We start from the raw sequence: 25,959 nt of genomic DNA on the forward strand, positions 1-25,959 counted from the left end.
TTTAAAGGTTTTTGGATAGCATATATTCTGAAATCCAACAAAGCTTTATCCAGCAAATCCATTTCTAGTCTTTGAAACAACTATCCATTAAACATTTTAGGACACATTTTTAAATATTAATTTATGAGGCTTTGCTGTAGCTTATATGCATCTGAAAGTGTGTGTTTCGGGAAAAAGCAGTGGTTAGTGTTCTATTTGTCTGCTGATACATTCCGACAATAAGGTTCCAATTTCAGAAAGTTTGCTTACTGTAAGATGCTGGGTTATGCAAATGTCCTAAGAATGACCAGGAAGGAAGTCTGTGATACACAAACATCTTGGAGATAGTCCCAAGTTTTAGAAGCTTCTATAAGACTAACTACAGAAACACTTTTAAATTATCAGTAAATGTGAGTATTTAAACCAAGAATTAGATAGGTGGAGAACATAACATTATTACCAACATTAATAAATGTGCTGAATTTCATCAAAGTAAGAAATATTTCATACTGAAGAACAAGTTCATTACTAAAAAGCAGACTGTAGGAATTTTATTTGGGCAAATATAAGCCAGCAATAAAAATATCAGCCCTTTAAAACATCTAATTACCATAACCAGAATTAATTTCATAGTAAAGAACAAGTTAAAATAAATTAGAGTACTAGCAGTTTATCTTGCCACTATGAGATTTCATGAGAAAATTATAAGAGCTGTCAATACTGCTGACTATGTAATTGTCACATTAGTCTAGCTATGTCTGGGTCTAGGAAGCAAAGAGTCAAAGCCAGAAATGAGAAAAGATGCAGGAGCTATGGATGAACATAAATACAGCCATGTAATGTCAGACTAAGATCCATGAAGCCCACTATCCTGCCTTCTGACAGTGGCCAACCACCAGATTCTTCAAAGAGAATGAACAGAACAAGGCAATTATCAAATGATCCATCCTTTCAACCATTCTTAGCATCTGGCAGTCAGAGACTTAGGGATGCCCACAGAGTGGGGTTGAATCCCTGACCTTGTTGGCTAATAGCCATCAAAGGACCTATTCTCCATGAACCTAATTATTTTCTGAACACAGATAATAGTTTTAGCCTTCACCATATCCCCTGACAATGAGCAGCTGTGTGTTGTATGAGGTAGTACAGGTTGGACCTCCCTGATCCAGCACTCTTGGGACCTGATAGGTCCTGAATGAGGGATGTTGCTGGACCAGGGGAGGTAATTTCTGGACTCCTTGCTTCCAGCCTCCCACCCTGTCCTGCTAGCTTCCCCGCCAGCACCTCACCTCCTGCTGGCCCTGGGACCCACCCAGCAGCCATGGATCCCGGCCCCACCAAGCTATCGCAGCTCCTGGCCCTGCTGGGCAGACCTGCTACCACGCACTACACAGCCCCGCCCTCAGCTCACTGCCTACAGCCCACTGCCCTGCCACTGATCCTCCACCAGGACTCTCAGGTCCTGCAACATCTATGCCGGACTATGGATATTGCCAGACCAGAGAATCCTGGTTAAGAGTTTCAACCTATACTTCCTTTTGCTTCTTTTAATTTTGTTGTCTATTTATTTCATTTGTTGATCCCCTGTTCTGCTATTATATGAAGGGGCATGTAAAATTAATGCTCTGCCAGGATCACTGAACAAGGGAATCTTGAGTAAGAGTAGACAAGACATTTTACCACTATATTTGGCAGTTGAGCACTATGTCCATTTCTGGTGACGCCCATTCAAAAAGATGTTGATAAATTGGAGAGGGCTCAGAGATGAGCCATGAGAATTATGAAAAGACTAGAACACATGCTTTACAGAAATAGACTGAGTTCCTTGAGACTGTTTAGCTTAACAAAAGGAAGGTTAAAGGGTTACTTGATTATATTTTATAAATACCTACATGGGGAAAATATTTAATAATGGGCTTTTCAATCTAACAAATATAACATGATTCAAAGACTGAAGATTAAAAATATTAATGTAGTTTAAGGAAAGTCTTGTGTAACAACTCTTACTACGCAGGTTGAGGGTTCCCATAGAGTCCAATTGAATGTCAAGCTTGTGCTATATAAGGATAAAATAGTAATTTATGGGGATTCCTGAACCAACAACCATTTATTAAGATATAGTGTAAGTGCATGCATTTCAGTTACATCTCAACAGTTTTGTCCAGCAAACATTCCTTGAGTCTATATTTCTATCATACAAATCTCAGTGTTTCTTAGTATTCATATTGTCTAGCTTTTGCACTATAAAGACAGAGCTTCTGTAGTTTGAAGAAAGCCACTACATCCATCAAGTGCTATGAACTTCTCTTTGGGTTGGGAATAGCAAAAGCAACTAGGGTTCTATCAAACATTATTTTTTAAGCAGTAATTTCTGTACAGATTCAGCACCACATGAAGGAGTCTGATTGTGTTCTGTCCTTCTAATATGGCGCTATCTTATCTGTCAGGGGAAATTTACAGGCAGATTAACAGGGCTGACAAACGGTGAGCTGCAAATATTTCCAAAGGAAACATTTCCATACATAGTGCATTAGGATTCTTATTTTCCACCTATGCCAAGGCTATCATTTCTAACTAAAGCTGAAAAACTAATGAGTGAAATTGCAAAGAAAACTGCATTTAAAATCTGGTCACAATGCAAAGAAGTTAGTGGTGAATGGAAGCATTTTTGCAAGGACTGTCTTTGTTAGACTTCAGTACAAGAGGAAGATTTTAATATTTTGTTATACACTCTCCCAACATGATGAATCTCATTGAAAGCTACAGTTTGGTACAACTGTTTGATACTTAAAATACTGTATGTCTAAAATTTAAACATTTACGTGAGCTGCTTCTCTTCATTTTCTGAATGGTAGCACGCTAAGTTCTATGAAAATGTTGTCCTTTTAATTTTGTCCAAATAAGGGATTTGAATACTTAGGTGTTTTTTTTACAAAGACATAGTACATCTTAAAAGAGAATCATGTATGTAACATTGTCAATTAATTTGCAGTTGAGCATGTTCACATTGATTGAATGCTACTTCTCTGCAGCATTGAACTGGCCTATTTTTCTATTAAATAGCCCTCTTAGAATATGTTTAGTCCATGCGAACCCTGCTCTGTGGGGCCATACAGTTGTGTGCTTAAAGGAATGATCCAGGTGATTGTTCAGTCATATGGTCACTTTACACAGTCTTCTTTTTTATACTAATATCTGCTCATGGAGAGGAAAAACAGTTCAGGAATTATTTCAGACTTTTAAATTTGAAATTTGTTTCTTATTCCTAGGCATATAACTAACATTTAATCAAGGTAGATTAATTACATTTTAATTAAAAAAGGCCATCCAAGATGGCAAACATTTCTAGCATATAAAAATTTGCATACAAAATTTCTTCTTCAAAAGAAGAAATTCCACCATCTGACTGCATTTACCTGGTAGGGCCATTCAAAGCACAGCCATTTTAATTAGGCTTTGAGATTGGAAGGTAGGTTATCAGCTGAAAAAGACAATTTGTAAAACTGGTTGAATGTTTTGATTTCTATGGATTTACCCTCCTGCATATTGTACTGGTAAATATTTTCTAATAGTCCCAGTCAGCTGATCATTAGAGCGCAGATCTTTTTGTGTGCTGTATGAGAATGAATCATGAAGTACATAACATAAGAACATAAGAACGGCCGTACTGGGTCAGACCAAAGGTCCTTCTAGTCCAGTATCCTGTCTGCCGACAGTGGCCAGCACCAAAGAGGGTGGACCGAAGACAATGATCAAGCGATTTGTCTCCTGCCATCTCTCTCCAGCCTCTGACAGACAGAGGCCAAGGACACCATTTTATCCCCTAGCTAATAGCCTTTTATGGACCTAACCTCCATGAAATTATCTAGCTTATCTTTAAAAGTCTACAATTAGTACTTTCAACATACACAGATGTTTGATATGCAAGGGAAATATTTACACTAAAAGGTAAGGGACTGGGGTAAAGTATATTTTACCATCACCAACTGTATTTTCTAAAGCAAAATGTTTATTTCTAAAACCAGAATTTCTCTTTAAAAATGGAGCACATACCTATTGACTGAGGTTAAGGAATTTTAAGCTCTAGTTGCCAAATTTTGTTTTTGATCAACTCTTTGTTTTATCAAATGTTTTTTATCCACTATATATTTGAAAGGGTTTGTCTGTCTGTGTGTCGGCCTGTTCAAGAATTCTTCATAAATGGTAAAAAGTTAGGACCACCAAATTCGGTATAGTTTTCTCTTATTATAACAAAGCAAGGTAAGGGTTTCGTTAAGCTAGGAAAAAGGGATTGCTTCTCATAAAGCCATACAGAAGAGAGACAGAATCACCAGGCATGTGAAAGGGGCTGGCTAAGGGCATGTTCTGCTCCCCCACCCTCCTGGTCCAGGACCGCCACAGCCTTGAGCCTTCCACCTCCCATGTGCCCTTCAGGTAGGGTAGGGTAGGGCTCCCCTCTTCCCTCCCCATCCCAATTCATTGCTAGCTGCTTTCCTTCATCAGGGAGTGAGGGGAAAGTGCATTTTGCTGCTTTTCTCACTTTAGCTGGGGAAGCACAGGGGGAGGACTAACCTAGACCTGCCCCAGCTGGGGGACATGCACCTCTCCCCCAGCTGTGGCCACTGGAGCTGCAGCAACCATGGAGAGGTGCTTCTTCCCTGGCCCCTTGTTGCTGTGCTGAGAGAGGCCTGGGGTAATATTCTCTCTCTCTTTCTCTCTAGGGCAGCCTGAATACTGAACCCCTCATCCCCAACCCCACCCTAGAACAATGATTTAAATGAAGTATGTACATTTTCACTTAATTTCCAAAAACCAAAAATTAATTGAGTTAAAGACCTGCACAATTCTGGATAAATCTTCTAGTATATAAATAATTAAAGTCCAAAAGTGATTTATCAAGAAGGAGTTAAATATGTCACTTCAAATAAGAGAGAGGAGGTTTTGGTCATCTTTGATTTGCCCAAAAGACTTTACCCTAAGAAACTAATTTATCAAGAGGTAAGTGTACAAGCATAAGAGATTTGCAGAGGTATAAGTTAATGTGAAAAAAGCAGAACACAGTATTTAGCAAACATGACTCACAGCCCAAATAAATAGGGTTTGTGACAAAGAGACACTGATGAATGGGATTAGTACTAATTGAAGTTTGGGACAAAATAATAGCTAGGATTTTTCTTCTTCTACAACTCATGTTAATACATGCATGAGGGGATATTTCTGGAAACTATGCTAAATTAAGTCTGCCAGGTTGTTCGGCTAAAGTGAAATCAAATATTAATGTATGCATTTCAATAAACATTTCTGGGCTACAAATGATTGATCCAATTACTACACTAATCATAAATTCTGATTCTTTTAACAACTTTCTGACTCACGGAATTCCGAATTGCAAATTATGTGTAGTGAATGAATTTCAGCTATTGAATATTCATGTGACCCAAAGGGATCATTATGGTGGGCAATTTAATGACATTCTTATAACAATAGCTATGATGTGAAAAGGCTAGAAAACAGTTTGGATTCAGGGGACTGGCATGGTGGTCATTATTAATATTTTATTCAACATGAAGGAAGGAAGTTGTATTTGGATAGTGTGAACGATCTCTAGAGTATATAAGAAGTCTTTAAAAAAAAGGCAGAAAAATGTTTTTCCTGTTTTAATCCATTTTGTTACTATCATACAAATACACCACAATTGTCCCTGCCCCACAGAGTAGTAAATTGACTTTACTTTTTGATATTGGTCACAAAGGAAAGTAATGGATGCCATTTTTTTCTGTAAATCAATTTTGTTCTCTAACTACTAATGCACACTAAAGCTTCAGGAAATGGGATGCCTGAATGCATGCCAATAATATCTTCATTCACAGAAATACTTGTGAATACCACTTATAGCCCTCTATCCAGCTTTGTGCATTTCTTCCCCTGGCACACCTCCCTACTCTATAGTGTGGGTCATGTTGTTAACCAAGACCCTAAAGTGATGGAACCTTAAGATTATTTTCATGAACTTTAACCTATTCCATATCTTGAATTTTACTCATCAGTCATGTTTTATTCAGTGAAAGCTCCAAAGAATTTTAGATTCCATTCAACATACACTAACTGTAGCCAGATAAAAATATCTTCTAACTTATTGCTAAAACTCTTTTAGCCCATAGGAAGATGACAAGATGAACACAACTAAAACTGGAAAAATGAAGAAACATAAGTTATTATGGATATTTCAGTAGGATTTAGATGAGAACATAAGAAAGGCCATACTGGGTCAGACCAAAGGTCCATTTTGCCCAGTATCCTGTCTGCTGACAGCAGCCAACGCCAGATGCCCCAGAGGGAGTGAACACAACAGGTAATCCTCACATGATCCCTTTCTTGTCATCCATTTACAGCCTCTGATAGAGGCTAGGGACACCATTCTTACCCATCCTGGCTAATAGCCATTGATGGGCCTATTCTACATAAATGTATCTAGTTCTTTTTTTAATCCTGTTAAAGTCTTGGTCTTCACAACATCCTAGGCAAGCAATCCTAACAGATTTACTATGTGCTGAGTGAAGGAAAACTTCCTTTTGTTTATTTTAAACCTGCTTCCTATTAATTTAATTTGGCGACCCCTAGTTCTTGTGTTATGGGAAGAAGCAAATAACTTTTCCTTATTCACTTTCTTCACATCAGTCATGATTTTATAGAATTATATTATATCCCTCCCGTAGTCTCCTCTTTTGAAAGCTGAAAAGTCCCAATCTTTTTCATCTCTCTTCATATGGGAGCCGTTCCAAACCCCTAATCATTTGTTGACCTTTTCTGAATCATTCCCAATGACAATATATCTTTTTTGAGATGAGGTGACCACATCTATACACAGTCTTCAAATTGCGGGCGTACCCTGGTTTTATATAGAGGCAATACGATATTTTCTGTCTTATTCTATATCCCTTTGTTAATGATTCCTAACATTGTGTGCTTTTTTTTACTGCTGCTACGCACTGAGTGGATATTTTCAGAGAACTATCCACAATGTCTCTCTCTCGAGTGGTAATAGCTACATTAGTTCCCCTCATTTTGTATGTATAGTTGGGATTTATTCCCCCCCCCCATGTGCATTATTTTGCATTCATCAACATTAACATTAATTTGCCATTTTGTTGCCCAATTACCTAGTTTTGTGAGGTTCTTTTGAAGCTCTTCACAGTCTGTTTTGTTCCTACCTATCTTAAGCAGTTTACTATCACCTGTAAATGTTGCCACTTCACTGTTTACTCCTTTCTTCAGATCATTTATAAGTAGGTTAAATAGGATTGGTCCCAGTACAGACCCTTGGGAAACATCACTAGTTAACTCTCTCCAATCTGAAAACTGATCATTTGTTTCTTCCCTTTGTTTCTTGTCTTTTAGTCAGTTATCAATCCATAGGACTGATATCAATCCAGAGGACCTTCCCTCTTATCCCATGACAACTTACTTTATTTAAGGTGAGGGACCTTGTCTAAGGCTTTCTGGAAGTCTCAGTACACTATATCTACTGGATCCCCCTGGTGCACATGCTTGTTCACCTCCTCGGAGAACTCTAGTAGACTAGTAAGGCATGATTTCACTTTACAGAAACCATGCTGACTTTCCCCCAACAAATTAGGTTAATCTATGTGTCTGACAATTCTATTCTTTACTCTAGTTTCAATTAATTTGCTCGGTAGTGATGTTAGATTTATCGGTCTGTAATTGCCAGGATCACCTCTAGAGCCTCTTTAAAATATTGGTATGTCATGAGCTATCTTTCGGTCATTAGGTACAGAAGATGATTTAAAGGGTCGGATACAAACCACAGTTAATAGTTCTGCAATTTCCCATTTTAATTCTTTCAGAATTCTTGGGTGAATGCCATCTGGTCCCAGAGACTTGTTACTGTTAAATTTATCAATTTGTTCCAAAACCTCCTCTAGTGACACAAAGCTGTGACAATTCCTTAGATTTGTTACCTAAAAAGAATCGCTAATATCCTCAGCCATGAAGACGAGAGCAAAGAATTTATTTAGTTCCTCCAAAATGACCTTATCTTTAGCATTTTGATCGTCCAGTTGTCCCACTGGTTGTTTAGCAGGCTTCCCTGATTCTGAGGTACTTAAACATTTTGCTATTACCTTTTTGAGTTTTTGGCTAGCTGTTATTCCAACTCCTTTTTTGCCTTCCTTATTATATTTTTACACTTAATTTGACAGCGTTTATGCTCCTTTTTATTTTCTTCACTAGGATTTAAAGTCCACTTTTTAAACAGCACTTTTTTCATCTCTCGCTGCTTCTTTTACTTGGTTAAGCCAACCCATGGTATCACTTTTTTTGGTTCTCTTACTGTGTTTTTTTTAATTTGAGGTACATTTAAGTTGAGCCTCTATTATGGCGTCTTTGAAAAGTTTCCATGCTTCTTCCAGGGAATTCATTTTTGGCACTGTACTTTTTCGTTTGTTTAACTAACCTCCTCCTTTTTGTGTAGTTCCCCTTTCTGAAGTTAAATGCCACAGTGTTGGGAAGTTGTGGTTCCCCTCCCCCCCCCCCACCACAGGGATGTTAAAGTTAATTACTGGTCACTATTTCCAACTGGTCCAGCTATAGTCACTTCTTGGACCAGATCCTGTGCTCCACTTAGGTCTAAATCGAGATTTACCTCTCCTCTTCTGAGTTTCAGAACCAGCTGCTCCAAAAAGCGTTTAAGGTGTCAAACTTCATCTCTGCATCCAGTCCTGAGATGTGTACTCGGTCAATATGGGGATAGTTAAAATCCCCAATTATTATTGAGTTTCTTATTTTTATAGCCTCTCTCATCTCCCCTAGCATTTCATAGTCATTATCAGTATCCTTACTGCTATATTCATATTATTAGAACATGAAATTACTATTCAAGAAGATTCTATGGCAGTTTGCTTTAAGATTTTTTACTTCATTAGATTCTACATTTTCTTTCACGTATAATGCCACTCCTCCACCAGGACAATCTATTCTGTCCTTCAAAAATATTTGATACCATAAATGAGAATAGTAGTGTGTGCATATGGGGCTGTGAGATCAATGTAAGGAAAAGAGCTGACAAGTAGTTGAATTTGCTTTGGAAAAGACGATGAAAGGCATTACAAGCTTTAAGGAAAAACATGAAAAGATGTGGCACTGAACATGGAGAAAGAAGTTTCATTGAGAAATAGTGAAAAGCTATCAGCAGTGGTAAAATTATGACAAGTTTTTATGAAGATTCCTTAAATGCCCTGAACTCAGATCTTGTATTGTGACTTCTGTAACCACAGAAGTTTGCCTCCACTGTTCTTCCTGTACATCTAATGCTGTTTGAGGTGGGAGGGCAATCTCCCAAGACAGATGTATTTAATAAGGAGCTTTCTTAAAGAGACAGCTGATCTACAGAAATGAGGACAAAATGGATAATAGACAATCTGTGCATGGGTTAGCACAAGACATGGAGATAGCAAGAGTATGAATAGAGGCTGTTGTGGCTTCTCATTATTACGATTGTATTCTTTTAAATGAAATACTTTCCATTTCTTGATCTTGAAGACTGCATTAACTTTGAGAGTATAAAAAAAATTGATGTTTACCTGTATGTGGACTAACCCCCTTTCTCTCTCACTTCCTCCCCTATTTCCTTTTTTAAGGGCTTATCTGTAAGAATACACAGTCCACATAATATTCCCAGGAATGATTTCAAATTACTCAACAAACTGATTGTGAGTTTCTCTTATGAGGAATCTAGGCACAAAATTGTAAAGGGTTCTCTTGAAATCAGGAAAGTGAATTCAAGGAGGTTCTCTATACTTCCTGGATCTCTTCTTGGCCATTTTAGAGCCTTTACCATGGGTATTGTATTCTGATAAAAATAGAAGAGTAAGAAAGTCTCGCCACTTCTTAAACTTCCTTTTACCAGGGAAAAAAAAAAAATCAAGCTTGAGAAATCTGCGTAAGAGTGATTCCTGTAGTCTGAAACTATAGTGCATAAAAGTGCACTTTCCTTCCCAGTTCCTCAGATTTATAGGTGAAGTGAGTGTGTGTGCCTGTACAAGTAAATAAATTATCTTCTCAGGATTCAACCACTGCACATAGCTTGATTTATGGGGTTCCCGCCTCTATTTCTAGGACAAAGTGAGGATGTCACGTATTATCCTACCACATTTTATATCACTAAAGAGGAGATTATGGGTAGAGTACTATGCAGATACAAAATTTGTACTTGCGCCTGCAATAATGATCCGTGGATATCCCCCTCTGCATCTATGGATACCTGCAGATATAAATGGATATCCGCAGATTAGCAGGGCTCTAGGTACTAAGGGGCAGGAGTGGAAGGGAAGACGCAAATCTGCCATGTGCCACAGAGATAAGTGTAATGCTGGGAAGGTTCACTCCTTTTAAGATTATTCCCAAGTTTTTTTTTTTTTTTTTTTTTTAAACTTAACTGTTGCTCCCAAAGCTCCTACTTAAGGAAGGGGCAGGGAAACCTTCATGTGGCATAACCGTTTTGTCTCAAAATCAGTCCTGTATGTTACACAAGCAGCCATTCAAGTAACCTTTAATGTTAGTTCACTCTGTAGTTAACGGAGCAGTATTATAAAATTAGCTGCACAGGCGCCTCCGTCCCACTGGAACCTATAGTGAGCCAGGCAGAGCTATTCAATACCCATATGGCAAACCCACGTTGTCTCACTGAAACCTAGGATGAGCAAGGCAAGTTTGTATAAGGCTGACTCATACCTTGTTAAAGTAAGCTGAATAAATTAATCTGAAATAAGTGGTAGGTCAAGGGACACTTTAATGCTTGCTTGTTCCTCCATGTCTGCATTGCTCACCATCTCTGGCCTCCAGGGAAGGCTGGCAGGCAACATGAAGAATGGCTGACCCACAGCAAGCCGGTTCCCATTTGCCCAAGAGGTAAAGCATGACTGACTTGTAGCACAAGCAGGCTTTGGTTAGTCCAGCAGTTGTGGCATGGCTGACCTCAGCATGAATAGATTTGGTGAGTCTGGTCATTTTTGCACCTTCTGCCAACTTCTTTACGCTACTGATTATATGTGAGAAGATCTGCCAGGGAGCCTACAATGAAAGCTGCTGTAGCCAACATCCTTTGTATCAGAAGGATTTAAAAAAAATCCTGATGTAGGGCCTATTGGAGATTAAACAACCACCTGCTAACACACAAAATCCTTTTTTTGGTTGTTTTGGTTTCCTGTTGGCCTGAGCAAGAGATCTGGTAAAGTCCTCCTGCAAGCTGCTGAAGACTGTTTATACTCGCTAGCTGGCTAGTTGTTCAGGGGAATGGCTGTTCTAAGTTTGCACTGACAAAACTGGTTACTGCTCCCAAGAAACTGTAAGCAAGAGTAAGAATCATTGTAATGCATCTGCAGACTAGTCCTGTGAATAAGTTGGCATGTGATTTCTCTCTGAACCATACCAGAACACTTTATACATTTTGTAAGAAAGTCAAACTGGCTGCTCCTCTTGACCCAGGTAACTCAAAAACAGGGGAGATGAAGAAGAGAAAAGAGGAAGGAGTTTCATTTCCCAGAGATACTTAAAATCAACTGTCTCCTCATTTCCAATAACCCTAGTTTAAATCCAACAGCAACCTATGAAAAACGAGTGGTCTGCAGTTATCATTCTTTCCTTGTCCTCCATAGCAATGCTTCCTCTGTTTCAGATATCCAGGGATCATGATCATATGTGAAAAGTGACACATTAGAGCTTAACTCATTTTAACCAGACCATTTTAGTTCCATATAACAGTTACTTGATAAATTAATGCTGCAGCAGCATCAACTATTAATTGCCAGTTCTTTAAAACGGATAGCTTCCCTATTGGTTGTTGCATGTATTAGCCATTGAAATCACATTAATTTGATGGCTAACTTACTTAAAGTTTCATATTTCCATTTTCTGAATAGACGGTCAACAAAAAGATAACGTGAAGTGTTAGAATGTGAAAAAGTCAGCAATTTCCTTCATGGCCACAGACACTGTTTTTCTATACTACAGGCAGTCCCCGGGTTACGTACAAGATAGGGACTGTAGGTTTGTTCTTAAGTTGAATCTGTATGTAAGTCGGAACTGGCATCCAGATTCAGCCGCTGCTGAAACTGATCAGTTTCAACAGCGGCTGAATCTGGACACCAGTTCCGACTTACATACAGATTCAACTTAAGAACCCCAGGCATCCCCAAGTCAGCTGCTGCTGAAACTGATCAGCAGCTGATTCCAGGAAGCCCAGGGCAGAGCAACTCTGCCTCGGGCTTCCTGTAGTCAGCGCTGGTCAGTTTCAGCAGCAGCTGACTTGGGGATGCCTGGGGCAGAGCAGCTGGGGTGCTGCTGGGTTGGTCCAGTAGTGCGGCCGCTCCTCCGCGCTACTGGACCAACCCAGCAGCACCCCAGCTGCTCTGCCCCAGGTGTCCCCAAGTCAGCCGCTGCTGAAACTGATCAGCAGCGGCTGAATCAGGACTCCTGGGGCAGAGCAGCTGGGGTGCTGCCGGGTTGGTCCAGTAGCGCCAAGGAGCGGTGCTGCGGGACCAACTGGCAGCGCCCCACCTGCTCTACCACAGGCCCTGGGCTTTGCTCCACGTCTCCCTGGTCTGCTGGGGGGGGGGGGGGGAGAGACACTAGCTGCGTCCCCCCCCCCCCCCAGCAGACCAGGGAGACGCTGAGCAAAGCGGCGGAGGACCCGGGGCTGGAACCGCGGCGCTTCCAGATCAGCGCCGCGGGTCCGGCCCGGGTCCTCCGCTTCTTTGCTCCCCGTCACCCTGGTCTGCTGGCTCCCCCAGCAGACCAGGGAGACGGGGAGCAGCTTTTCTCGCCCCGGAGGAGGCGGGTGGCGGGACCAGGCATCCCGCCGCTCTAGTCCTCCGGGATGAGAAAATCCCCGTTCGTAATTGTGGATCCGAGATAAGTCGGATCCGCGTAACTCGGGGACTGCCTGTATAATTTTACACTTACATTGACCATAATTACTTGTATATAGCTAGTATGACATTTGGAAATTTCATTAATGGATAATACATGATAACGAGAATCTTCTTTGTTCAGTCAAGCAAATGTAATAACTTTATAAACACAGACTGAAAAGGAAGTTATACTTCCCTAATATATTTTAATATATGGCTCATGAGTGATAGCTCAGCATGATTAGCATATTAAGTCATAATAGTATTTCATTTCTGCAGGAAGACATTTATAATTCCCCTCCCCAAACGCTCATTCTTTGAAAGTTATCCATATTTAGATGCAAGAGCAGTAAATTACATCTAATAACAAGCTGACCTAATACACACCCTTCCTGTTGGACTCCCCAGACTCATAATACTTTATTTAAGCATACTGTATACATAATTCAATTTAACGTCAATGAAACACCAATTAACTTCTCCAAAAACAAAACATTTAAAAACAAACTCCAGAAACATTTCCAAAGGGGAATATATTTAAGAAATATTATAGATTTAAAAATTATTTCTCTCAACTTATTATAACAAAGAAATCAAGTGCCAAGAAATGAACAATTACATTTTACTGTTGACAGGTAAAGTCCATGCAATTATGTTGTGTGTGAAATATGGATTTTAAAATAAGGAATAATGACCATTGTGTAACAGGTGGTCAGTGTTGTTCAGTTTTCATGCAAAACCCTATTTCCTTTCCAACATCTTGAACAAATTATGAACTAAAAAAATATAGAATAATCAAATATACCAAATGCATCTGTATAAATCTTCCTTTAAATTTGTTTACTAAAGGTATTAGTCAAGCCATGTCTTGTTAAATGATTGCCAAACATAGTTTTAAAATTACTTTGGTGAAAAAAAAAAATTAATTCTGAGCAAACTTATTTTTGGGAATAAAAACAATACTGCATTCTTTCCATTTTTTCATCTCACCATTTTGTTCCTTCTTTATTATAGAGAGAATCAGGTTTTTCTATGCTAACATTGTTCTTCCAACTTTCTTTTTGTTCCTTAGCTTTGGTATCCACATTTTGTGACAAAAAGATTGTGTCATCAAGCCTCAGCTTGGAACACAATTACAGGCAAAGTTAATTCTGAAAAGCTTTCTAAAGCATAGCCATTCCTAACAGCTTTGCCTTCCTGAATAAACCTGTTAAACACAAATGCAGTACAGACCAACAATAGAAGGAAGAGCCATTTTTTCCATGAATTTTGGAACCATACAGTGAAAGTGCAGAATAGACAAGCTACTTTTCAGGTAGGAGAGAAATCTAGACTATGATGGATGGTGCTCACAGGCAATGTCTGCTAATGGTACTAGGTCTCTCCTTACTCCACCTCCAATTTCTCTCATTGCCCACTATCATGTCCTGTGGCAGTTTGCCTGTTGGTGGCTGTCAACCCAACTCTCTTGTCAGGTCTTCAATTGGATGGATGGATCTTTTTTTCTGGGATAACAGAGTCTTAAAGAAGATAGTGGGTTCTGCAGCTTCTCAAAGGCATGGGAGTGGGAGAGAACCTTCAGTCTGTTTAAAAACTCCTGTGGATGCTCTGTTCAAGTTTTGCAGCTTGCAAAGCAGTTACCCCCTTTTGGTTTCCCCCAACAGACAGAGAGGGTTTCCATGCCCTCTGTAACAAGATGCCTGGTAGGATGCCCTCTAATTGGGAAAGCTCTGGCTCACACCCCATGAAAAATAACAATACTCAATACCTAGGATCACATTAAGGCTGCTTCCCTGGGCCATTTTCTACTATGTGCTACCTCGTCAAAGTCTTACAGTTTGAATCAGTAGCAAAAAAAGCTGAGCCTTCATGTCCACTGGGTTCAGCAGGCCAGCTTTCTACAGAGAAAGGATTCTGTAACATTCTTTTTCAGGAGTTTTCAGGGTAGGTCTCTCTCTCTCTCTCTGTCCAGTCAAGCCTCTGCTGTGCTGTCTACCTTTTAAAAGCAACATCTAGTTAAAGCATGCACTGCATTTGGCCCAGAGTTGTTCCTTAAACACTTCAGTTCTGGTATAGGGTTTATACATACAAAGAGTCTTCCAGTCCAAAGAGCATTTTCCCATATGCATCAGGAAGTGCCAGAAGTATTTGAAATAATTATTTAATGTCCAAAGGAAAAAGACAATATAGGCCCAATACTTTCAAAGATGGGGACGCTTTTAAGTGATGTATCATTACTGTACGAGGTAATAGTAGACCTATTAAATAAGAACCCATTCAAAAAGATGGTTTCTTTTTTGAAGGGTCACTAATAAGTTACATGGTCTCATAGTTGTCTTCGTACCATCTCAAGTACAAAGATAAAAAAAATCTGATTTGTCATCTTCTTGATTTTGTGTACTTTTTGGAATTATTTCATCAGCACAATGAAAATCAATTAAATTAGTTTCACTTCTATGCATAGTCAATTTGACTTTCAGGTTATTAAGACAACAATGATTGGCAGTTTTATGTAATGTTTTGTGGGTTGACTAATTGTTTAACCTTTTGTAGAACAGCGCCTAGCTGCTAAGCTTAGATAATATATAAATAATCAGAAGAAAGAGCCCATTAAAACAAGTGGATGATCTTCATATGAAGAATAATAATTACAGGTTAGGTTGCCAACAATTCAGCTGCTTATGGGAGAGAACATGGTTGTTGGTGAAGAATAAAAGTCTCCAGTAGTCTGGAAAGGAAACTAGGGACATCCCCTACAAGCTTTACATTATAGTTACATAACTGATCAATCCTTTAGAGGAAAGAGAAGAGTGCATTCGTAGCCAGATGAACAATGTGAAAAACATGTGTTGCTGGAATTGATTGCCTTTCAGGGCAATGTTACAAAACTCTCCCATTAAGGCTGCAGTTGTTTCTTCCATGTTTTACACAGTCTACAGAAAAGCACCGAACAAGATCTACTGGAGATTTCCCAGGTCATGTACAATGCCTGAATGAAAAATGGTAACACTGGTGTAAAAAAAGCATCACCTCAACTGAAATAGATGGTTTGCATTTGTGTAGGTAAATCTGTAATCCAACAACAAAAATGGATATGTTCACCAAGAAACACCTGAAGCCTGTGAACAGAAGACAAATTGAGAAGAGGGAACCATCCTCAGCGAATCCAAACACAATCCTGAAATCTATTCTTATGATTTTAGTTCAGTGAACGGGTTTTACTTGGTCACTGAATTCAATAGGAGCAAGACCATATTCTAAATGCATATGCAATACTCAGTCTGATCGTCAGAACGTGGGACTGAACCAGAGACCTGAATAGTTCAATGTACGAGCCTCTACCACATGAGCAAAAAACCACCTTAGTGAAGGCTGTAGCAGACTCATTTATCTTTAAATGGTCTTGGTACCACTAGAGGGGAGCAGAGTACCTCACCCAGGCAGTGTGGGGGCTATACAAAGGATTAGTAGATAGGTAGGTGAAACAGAAGCAGATATGTTTTGTTCCATAAGGGAAAAGTGTTGGAAATCCATTTAGCTTGGTAAGGAACAGAAGTTACAAAAAATGATAGCCCAAATCTGACAAAGCTCAGCCCCTGTAATAAATACTCCAAGTATGTCAATTTTAAAGATATACTGAAAAAAAAATTGGACACATGAGTACAGGTGCATGCCCAATTATTTAAAAAGATTGTAAGGCTTGTAAAAGTTGTATGTACCTCTTATTTTAAAAAATTGTGTCTCAGACCATTTATGAGAAACATTTGCATAGCTAATCTTAATCACATTGCCATCTAAACAAAAATCAATTATTTATATGCATAGTGAAAGATAATAATTTAGTTTGAAATGAGAAAAAAAGAGTTAGTTACCTTCGTAACTGTTGTTCTTTGAACTGTGTTACTCATGTCCATTCCATGTAGGTGTGTGCATACGTCATTGGAAGTTTTTCCCTTAGCAGTACCTATTGGCCAGAAGGGAAGCCTCCTAGAGTGGTGCCGGTACATCAGCTCCTACATACCCCAGCTGGCCCTCTACCCCTTTAGTTCCTTCTTACCAGACTACCCCAAGAACAGGAGACAAGTGGGATTTGGAATGAACATGAGCAACATCTCGAAGAAACACCGTTATGAAGGTAAGTAACCATTTTTTCTTCTTCGCGTGATTGCTCATGTCCATCCCATGTAGGTGATGCAAGAAACAAGGAGGTGGGGTCGGAGTTCTAACCTTCAACTGAGCAGAGGACAGCCCTTGCCAGGGCTGCATCCTCCTTAGCCTGTTGGCCCAGTGTGTAACGATTGTCAGAAGTGCAGACTGAAGTCCATGTGGCAGCCCTGCAGATGTCCAAAATAGGGACCTGGGCCACAAACGCTGTAGAGGAGGCCTGGGCCCTAATGGAGTGGGCTGGCACCCCAGCCAGGTCATAGCACCCCTTGACACAGCACATAATCCACAAGGAAATCCTCTGTGCAGAGACTGGCTGTCCCTTCAGCCTCTCCACAATTGCCACAAAGAATTGTGGGGACTTACGGAAGGCTTTGTTCTTTCCAAATAAAAAGCTAAAGCTCTCCTAACATCTAAAGCACATAATACCTGTTCCTTACCTGAAGCATAGGGCTGGGGGTAAAAAACGGGGAGAAAAATATCTTGAGACACATGAAAGTGAGACACCACATTCACAAGGAAGACGGAGGTGTAATCTGACTTTATTCTTAAAGAAAACAGTATGGGGGAGAAGGGAGGTGAGGGCTCGCAAATAGCGACCAAGACAGACACTTTCCAAGAAAGGTGCAGCAGCGAGCATGTCACCAAGGCTCAAAGGGAGGCCACATGAGTTTGGACAGGATCAGGCTGAGGTCCCACTGAGGGACGGGCTGACAGACGTGCGGATAAAGACTGCCCAACCCTTTCCAAAAACCAGTGTACCATGGGATCTGCAAAGAGGATCTTGCCCTGGGAGCCCAGGTTGAAAGCAGAGATGGCCACCAAGTGTACCCTAATTGAGGAGAACCCCTGTAGCCTAAGATCCAGGAGGTAGTCCAGGACCAAGGGAATCTGGGCATCCATGGGTAAAACCCACTTCTGGGCAACCCAAAGAAGCACTTCCACTTGGCCAGGTCCTAGTGGAAGGTTTCCCACTCCCAAACAGGTCCTCCTGCACACACGCCAAGCACTCTAGCTCTGCTGCTGTCAGCTACGGAGCTTCCATGCCATTAGGTGTAAGTACTGCAGGTTCAGATGGCGAAGCCTGCCAAAGTCCTACTTGATGAGGTCCGGGTCAACAGGAGAGTGATTAGTCTCTTGCAGGACAGGCTGAGGAGAGATGTGAACCAGTGTTGCCTGGGGTCATACCAGCGTGAAGAGGATCAGGGAGGCCCTGAACTTCCAAACCCGCAACAGTACTTTGTGAACCAGTGGAAAAGGTGGGAATGCATACAGTAGACCCTTGGGCCAGAGAGTAATGAGCACTTCTCTTAGGGAGCCCCGTCCCAGCCCCATGAGGGAGCAAAACTGTGGGCACTACACATTCCACTGGGTGGCAAACCGGTTCAGAAGGGGAAACCCCCACCTGTGGATAACTTGGAGGTCCACATCCCCTCTGAGAGACCACTCATGGCTGGAGAAGGAGCTGCTCAGCTGATCCGCCAGTGTTCTGGGACCCAGGAACAAGAGGCAACTGGGTGAATATCTGCCCCAATGCATAGCTCCCATAGCTGAAGAACTTCCTGACACAGGGGAGGAAAGCAGGCCCTGCCCTGCTTGTTGGTATAGGAGACCGCCAAATTACTGTCAGAAAGAATGAGGACTGCTTTGCCCCTGAGCAGAGGGAGAAAGGCCACACTGGTGAGGTGAACTGCCCGCAGCTCCGACATTGATATGCAGGGAGAGGTCATCCCTTGACCACATAGGTTAGGTCTGCAAATCTCCGAGGTGAGCCCCCCAACAGATGTCAGGCATGCCTGTCACTGACTGGAGGGTTGGTAGAGGTCTGGAGAACAGGACTCAAGCGCAAACCACCTTCTCCTAGGTTCACCAGTCCTGAGAGCACAGGACATTGGGTGGAACTGTCACCACTCTGTACCAAGAGTGCAGGGATGGGTTAGGAGCGTGCATAAGCAACATCTTTAATGGACACATGTGAAGCCTGGCAAGTTGAATGATGTAGGTGCAAGAGGCCATCAGCCCCAGGAGACACATGCCCTGCACAGTTGATTTGATTGCCAGGAAACAGGATCTGAGAAGGGAGGCTGTGGCTGACACCAAATCCAGGTGGGCACCCACAAACTCTATAACCTGGGTGGGGACCAGGGTCAATTTGGCTATACTCAGGAGCAGCCCCAGCTCCCGAAAAAGGTCCTGCACTAGAGTGATGTGGATCAGCAGCTGATCCAAAGAAGAGCCTTGGAGAAGCCTGTCGTCCGGGTAGGGGAACACCTGGACACCCCACTTTCTCAGAGCAGTGGTCACAACGGCCATGCACTTCACAAACACTTGAGCGGCCGTAGAAAGGCCAGAAGGGAGAGCCACAATCTGATGATAGTCCTGAACCACCGTAAAGTGGAGGAACTGTCTATGGTGCAGTGCAATAGAAATATGGATGTAGGCAGCTTTTAGATCGAAGGCAGTGTACCAGTCTCGGGACTTAGGGAGGGGATGATAGACGCCAGAATCACTATCTTGAATTTGGCTTTGGTGACGAAGGCATTGAGTTCTGAGATCCAGGATAGGCCGAACCCTCTTTTGGCCTTGAGAACCAGGAAGTACCAGGAGTAGAAACCCCTGCCCAGGAACCCTGGGGAACCTCTTTGACTGCCCCTAGGGTTAAGAGCTTCTGGACCTCCTCCTAGAGGAGATGCTCATGAGGAGGCTCCACTATCTCTCCAGTGCCAGTGGTGCCGGGGGAGTTGGGTGGGGGGTTTGTACCTCTGGAGGTCTGCACACTGACTCCAGTGACATGGGGAACCGTGCGTCATGCCCTGGCCTCTCTCTGATGCACCTCTGGGTTCTTCAAGATCCTCTCCTCTCAGATGCCAGAGAAGAGCGAACCAAAGGACCAAATGGTACCTGGTGACAAAGGGACAAATGGCTGGTTTTCCATGAACAAAGGTCCCATCGGTGCTGGAGTGGAGGCACCAGAATGGTATGAATGTCCTGCACAGCCTGGAAAGCCTTCAGTGTGGTGGGAAGATGAACCTCCAGCACCAAGGAAAGTGACCAAGTGACCAGGTAGGAGGGCTCAGTGCTGTCTGGGCCTTTTCCTGCCTGTCGGCCGACTGGTCCCCCCCATGTCTATGCGGGGACTTCTCTGCCCAGCATTCTAGCTTTCTTCACTGAGGCCGTAGGTGGCAAATGGTGCCAAACCATTGATGACGGTGGTGCACTACGCACCAGTGTTGAGTTCAACCTTTGGTCTTGTGGAGCAAGTGCAGACTCCATTAGAAGTGCCTGGAGTCAAATGCTGCTTTCTTTAATGTTTCTGGGATGGAAGGACCTGCAAATTCTACACTTGTTCAAGATACGTCCTTTCCCCACGCAGCGAAGGCAGTCAGCATGTGGGTTGCTGACTAGCATAGGTCTGTGATGGGTAGTGTAGGCAATGAAGCCAGGAGAGCAGGACATTCCCCATTCCCCAGGCAAGGTCTCTGGGAGAATCAAGAGTTGAACTCTATTGACAAGTACTTAAGCTAATGACAGAACTATTTACAAACAACAGGATCAGGGAATTGCTAGCTACAGCTAAGGCTGAAGCATGATGTTCCAAGTAGTGTGGCTGGTGGTAAAAGGAACTGAGGAGAGATGGGTTGGGGAGTGTCCTACATAGCATGACATGTGCACACTTCAGTCCCTACAGATACTGATTAGGAAAATTTTCTGGCACCGTCCATGTAGCAGGCACATACACTTATGTTAAGTGGACATGAGCAAGCACTCGAAGAAGAAATATAAGCAAAAGTAATACCACCACTATCACCACCACCACAACCACCACCCTACGTGAACCGCCAAAAAATGGCTGAAGTTCCAACAACATTAGCAATACCCACAAAATGTTTGATTCATGTTAACCAATAGCCAGAGTAAGAGCATTTGTTAAATTAACTTAACATTCCATTCTAGGCTTACCAAAATGCTCAAACTTATTGATAACTGATTAACATTTTGATAGGACACCTCAGAATGCAGTGTAGATTAATGTGATTAAATGTCCATAATTGCAGTGTAAAGAAATTGAGCAAATTTTCAGCCCCAAACCACATAAAGCCATGAACCCTCTGATTATTGGAATTGGTCGGAATTAAATGTAAAGGGGGAAAAAAACTAAGCTTTTGCTTAAAAAAGGGGAGATTTTTAGTTCTTTTCCTTGCATAAGTAGCTCTGAAATGTAAACCAAGCTTGAAAGGAACTAGGGATGTAAAATCCCGATTCATCAGTTAATCGGTTAAACATTAGGTCAACCTAACATTTAACTTGTTAACTGACTAAGTGGGCTCCTGGCCCTGGGGCTGTTGCTGCCACTGGCAGCAGGAGGTTCCCAGCCCTGGTGCTGCCGTCACTGGTAGCAGGCTCTCAGCCCTGGATTGCCACCACCGGCAGGCTCCTGGTCCCGCCATCCCATGGGGCTGCTCTGAGACACCAGTTAACCAGTACCCGGTAAGCATCACCTAGTAAGGGTGATGCTTACCAGGTAACCGGTTGCCCAATCACAACCCTAAAAGGAACAAGCATGTAAGCTCAGATGCTATGGTAGGAGGTTATGCCTGCATTTTTTGTGGTGAACTAAGTTTCCTAAATTGCCATCTATCCCAAAAAAGTCACATTAACTACCCAAACTTTTGGTGCACAACGATGGTCAGGAATCAGCTACTTCTCTGGATACAGAGAAAATGTATATGCAGGAAAGAATTTCCCCTGGTCTCAGAATGATACAAGATGGGTTGTTATGTTTAAGCACTAGGTTTCAGTTTTTGCCTAGATGTAAGTAGATCAAATACAAATATAAGTGATCTATCCCAATCATTCATGAGCAAGATTTAAAATTTTGGAGCAAGATTTAAAATTATGTTTATTAGAAATGAATTATATACTTACGGCAAGGAGTATTTGGATGGCTTGCAAGTTGTGGAAAAGCCAGGATAACAGACATCTCTGGCTGATCATTTTGTTTTGGTTCCTCTTCAACAGATTGGTCAGCCCAAACTACCATTTTTGGTCTCTGAATTAGCTGTTCAATCTCCTTGTAATTAGCCTCTATAATACCATTTGCCATCCCGGCTTCTTTCAAGGTGAAATACTGTTTTCTTAGAACTGGAAGCAAAGTATTTAGTACTCTACAAACAAACAAAGAAAATCCAAGATAAATGTCTTGATAAACTTAACAGTAACAAGTCACCGGGACCGGCATTCACCCAAGAGTTCTGAAAGAACTCAAATGTGAAATTGCAGAACTATTAACTATGGTTTGTAACCTATCCTTTAAATCGGCTTCTGTACCCAATGACTGGAAGATAGCTAATGTAATGCCAATATTTAAAAAGGGTTCTAGAGGCGATCCTGGCAATTACAGACCGGTAAGTCTAACGTCAGTACTGGGCAAATTAGTTGAAACAACAGTAAAGAATAGCAAAAGTCAACATGGTTTCTGTAAAGGGAAATCATGTCTTACTAATCTATTAGATTTCTTTGAAGGGGTCAAAAAACATGTGGACAAGTGGGATCCAGTAGAGATCGTGTACTTAGATTTCCAGAAAGCCTTTGACAAGGTCCCTCATTAAAGGCTCTTACGTAACTTAAGTTGTCATGGGATAAGAGGGAAGATCCTTTCATGGACTGAGAACTGGTTAAGAGATAGGACACAAAGGGTAGGAATAAATGGTAAAAGTTCAGAATGGAGAGGGGTGACTAGTGGTGTTCCCCAAGGGTCAGTCCTAGGACCAGTCCTATTTAACATATTCATAAATGATCTGGAGAAAGGGGTAAACAGTGAGATGGCAAAGTTTGCAGACGATACTAAACTGCTCAAGGTAGTTAAGACCAAAGCAGACTGTGAAGAACTTCAAAAAGATCTCACCAAACTAAGTGACTGGGAAACAAAATGGCAAATGAAATTTAATGTGAATAAATGTAAAGTAATGCACATTGGAAAAAATAACCCCAACTATACATATAATATGATGGGAGCTAATTTAGCTACAAATAATCAGGAAAGAGATCTTGGAGTCATCATGGATAGTTCTCTGAAGACTTCCAGGCAGTGTGCAGCGGAAGTCAAAAAGCAAACAGGATGTTAGGAATAATTAAAAAAACGGATAGAAAATAAGGTGGAGAATATCTTATTGCCCTTATATAAATCCATGGTATGCCCACATCTCAAAAAACATCTACTGGCATTAGAAAAGGTTCAGAGAAGGGCAACTAAAATGATTAGGGGTTTGGAACAGGTCCCATATGAGGAAAGATTAAAGAGACTGGGACTTTTCAGCTTTGAAAAGAGGAGACTAAGGGGTGATATGATAGAGGTCTATAAAATTATGAGTGGTGTGGAGAAAATGAATAAGAAAATGTTATTTACTTGTTCCTATAAGAACTAGGGGCCACCAAATGAAATTAACGGGCAGCAGGTTTAAAACAAAAAAAAGGAAGTTCTTCTTCACACAGCGCATAGTCAATCTGTGGAACTCCTTGCCTGAGGAGGTTGTGAAGGCTAGGACTATAACAGGGTTTAAAAATTCATGGAGGTTAAGTCCATAAACGGCTATTAGCCAGTACGGGTAAGGAATGGTGTCCGTAGCCTCTGTCAAAGGATGGAGATGGATGGCAGGAGAGAGATCGCTTGATCATTATCTGTTCTATTCACTCCCTCTGGGACACCTGGCATTGGCCACTGTTGGCAGACAGGGTACTGGGCTGGATGGACCTTTGGTCTGACTCAGTATGGCCGTTCTTATGTTTTGTCTTTAAATAAAAATGTTAGTCTAGTCAACAGTAATCTAGCTATGAACTACCACTGTTAGAACATATAAGCTACTGTTGGCAGAACCCCTCAAAGTTTTCGCCTACCTCTACAAATTGGGGTCCAAGTCATGTGCAGGTTTAAAATAGAGAGTGGGTGGGCAAGGTTCAATGTCCAGCAATATGTAGCAAATTAGACATGACCACATTGGTTCCTACTGGCTTAAAAAGTCTACAGTTGATTGAGCAGCATTAGTGTTTGATTGAATTTGAAAGAAGCATAATTAACTTGTGTCAAGTACTAAAGCCCCATACAGAACTTGGCTACTGATATAGCTCTGACATTTATTTTTCAATTATGTGTCTCTTCAGATAACCAACATAGAACTTTTTTTGATTCAATTATTTTCAATCATGCATCACAGTGGTAGTGTTCACTTTTCATATAACATCTAAGACATGAACCAGACTTGCAGTCTAATGTTTTGCAGGTTTGCTTATTCAGCATGCGTTTGCTGAAGTGGCAGTTTACATGGGTTAGCTGATTTTATCATCCAATACCTTGTAAGTGTAAGGGAATGCCAACATAACAAAACCTATATGCAAGCTAGCTTACATTATGAAGATAGCAAAATGTGGGCAGTATGAGCCCAGCACAAATCCTGATTGCATACTCTACTTGATAACCTATCTCTACTGCTATTCTTACCTGGGATAGCTGAATTAACCCAGCTCAGGTAGGTTAACCATGTAACCAAGCTTTTGCTATGCTGATGCACCTTAAGGCACAGGAATATTACAAGTTAATATAAATTTATAAACATTAATCTTACTGCTTGATATAGATATAGAAATTATATAAGCATCCTTTATCAAGTCTATGGGTATCACTGCAGTCTGCTCCTATGCTACACTGAACAGGGGGCAAAGTGGAACAAGGAACATCAGGTATAGAGCTAGGGATTCTCTAGAATACATGTACTCAGTAGGGCAGTGATAAAGACTGTCTGAACTGTAAATGAATGTAACAACATAAAATGATGGCTGTACTGGGTCAGACCAAAAGTCCATCTAGCCCAGTCCCAGGTCTGACAATGGCCAATTCCAGGTGCTTCAGAAGGAATGCACAGAAGAGTAATCATAAAGTGATCCATTCCGTCACACTTTCCCAGATTCTGACAAATACTGGCAGGGGACACCATTCCTGCCCATCTTGGCTAACAGCCATGAATGGACCTTTGCATCAATGAATGAAAATATCTTGCGTTCACACCCCATCCCTTTGCTACTTGGAGGTAACTGTACCTTAATCTTGGTCTTAATATGTAATACTCTTTACTCAACTCCTGTTTTCTGTTGTCAATAAAAGCAAGCATACTACAACAGATGAAATTTGACAACAAAGAAAGGAAAAAAATCTAACATCTCTGGAAATTCAATGGTAACAAAATAAAAAAAAAAAAGCTATATTTTAAGCAATTCTCTTTTGGAAGTATACTAGTAATTTGGGCTGACTTAATTCAGTGGCAACCCAACCTTCAAACAGAAGTATCAACAATATTTAGTTCTTTAAAAGCTCTTTATGCTTGCAATACCAGAGAGATTTACAAATAAGAAAAATAGGTTGGATGCAATATGATCTTAGAAATTTGACCACTGCAGCTGAATATAAACTTAATTGTTTACAGGTCAGAATACCTGATTATTACCTTTTATTAAAGGAATACTGGAGGGAGGAGGGAATCTTCAATATTTTTGTTGAACATTACAAGAATGCTATGCTAAGGATATTCTCCATTATACAGTAATATATTTTGTGTTACAGAATTTACAACAGTTTAGATAAAAGTCTGGAAAATTATGAAGCCATTTCCCCCTGAAACTCACTGAAATCTATACATGTATTATATATATTTACAAGGTTGGAGAAGAACTCACATGTCAAGCATGATATACACACACAGACTTACTTTTCTGTTTGCTTATGTTGCTGCTCTTGAAGTGATACTAGTGACATCATATGCTCAATCTGCATTTTCAGATCCTTGGCCTCGAGCTTTAAATGGCAGCAGTGAAGATCTTTACGGAGCATCTTGAGAAATTA

The 25,959-nt window shown here is 41.0% G+C and overlaps 1 protein-coding gene across 3 annotated transcripts in view; it reads right to left on the reverse strand.

Moving 5' to 3' along the window:
* The window catches only part of KIF18A (kinesin family member 18A), a 109,700-nt gene that overhangs the window by 16,053 nt on the left and 67,688 nt on the right, over window positions 1-25,959 (reverse strand). For all 3 annotated transcript variants that reach the window (XM_006111516.5, XM_006111514.5, XM_006111515.5), the window contains exons 12-13: window positions 25,826-25,947; window positions 21,996-22,234 (exon numbers count right to left, since the gene is read on the reverse strand). In XM_006111516.5, coding sequence (XP_006111578.1) covers window positions 21,996-22,234; window positions 25,826-25,947 — 361 coding nt within the window. The remainder of the gene's footprint in view (window positions 1-21,995; window positions 22,235-25,825; window positions 25,948-25,959) is intronic.

Source organism: Pelodiscus sinensis, chromosome 5 (genome assembly GCF_052426305.1).
Source record: "Pelodiscus sinensis isolate ZL-2025 chromosome 5, ASM5242630v1, whole genome shotgun sequence".
Classification (NCBI taxonomy): Eukaryota; Metazoa; Chordata; order Testudines; family Trionychidae; genus Pelodiscus; species Pelodiscus sinensis.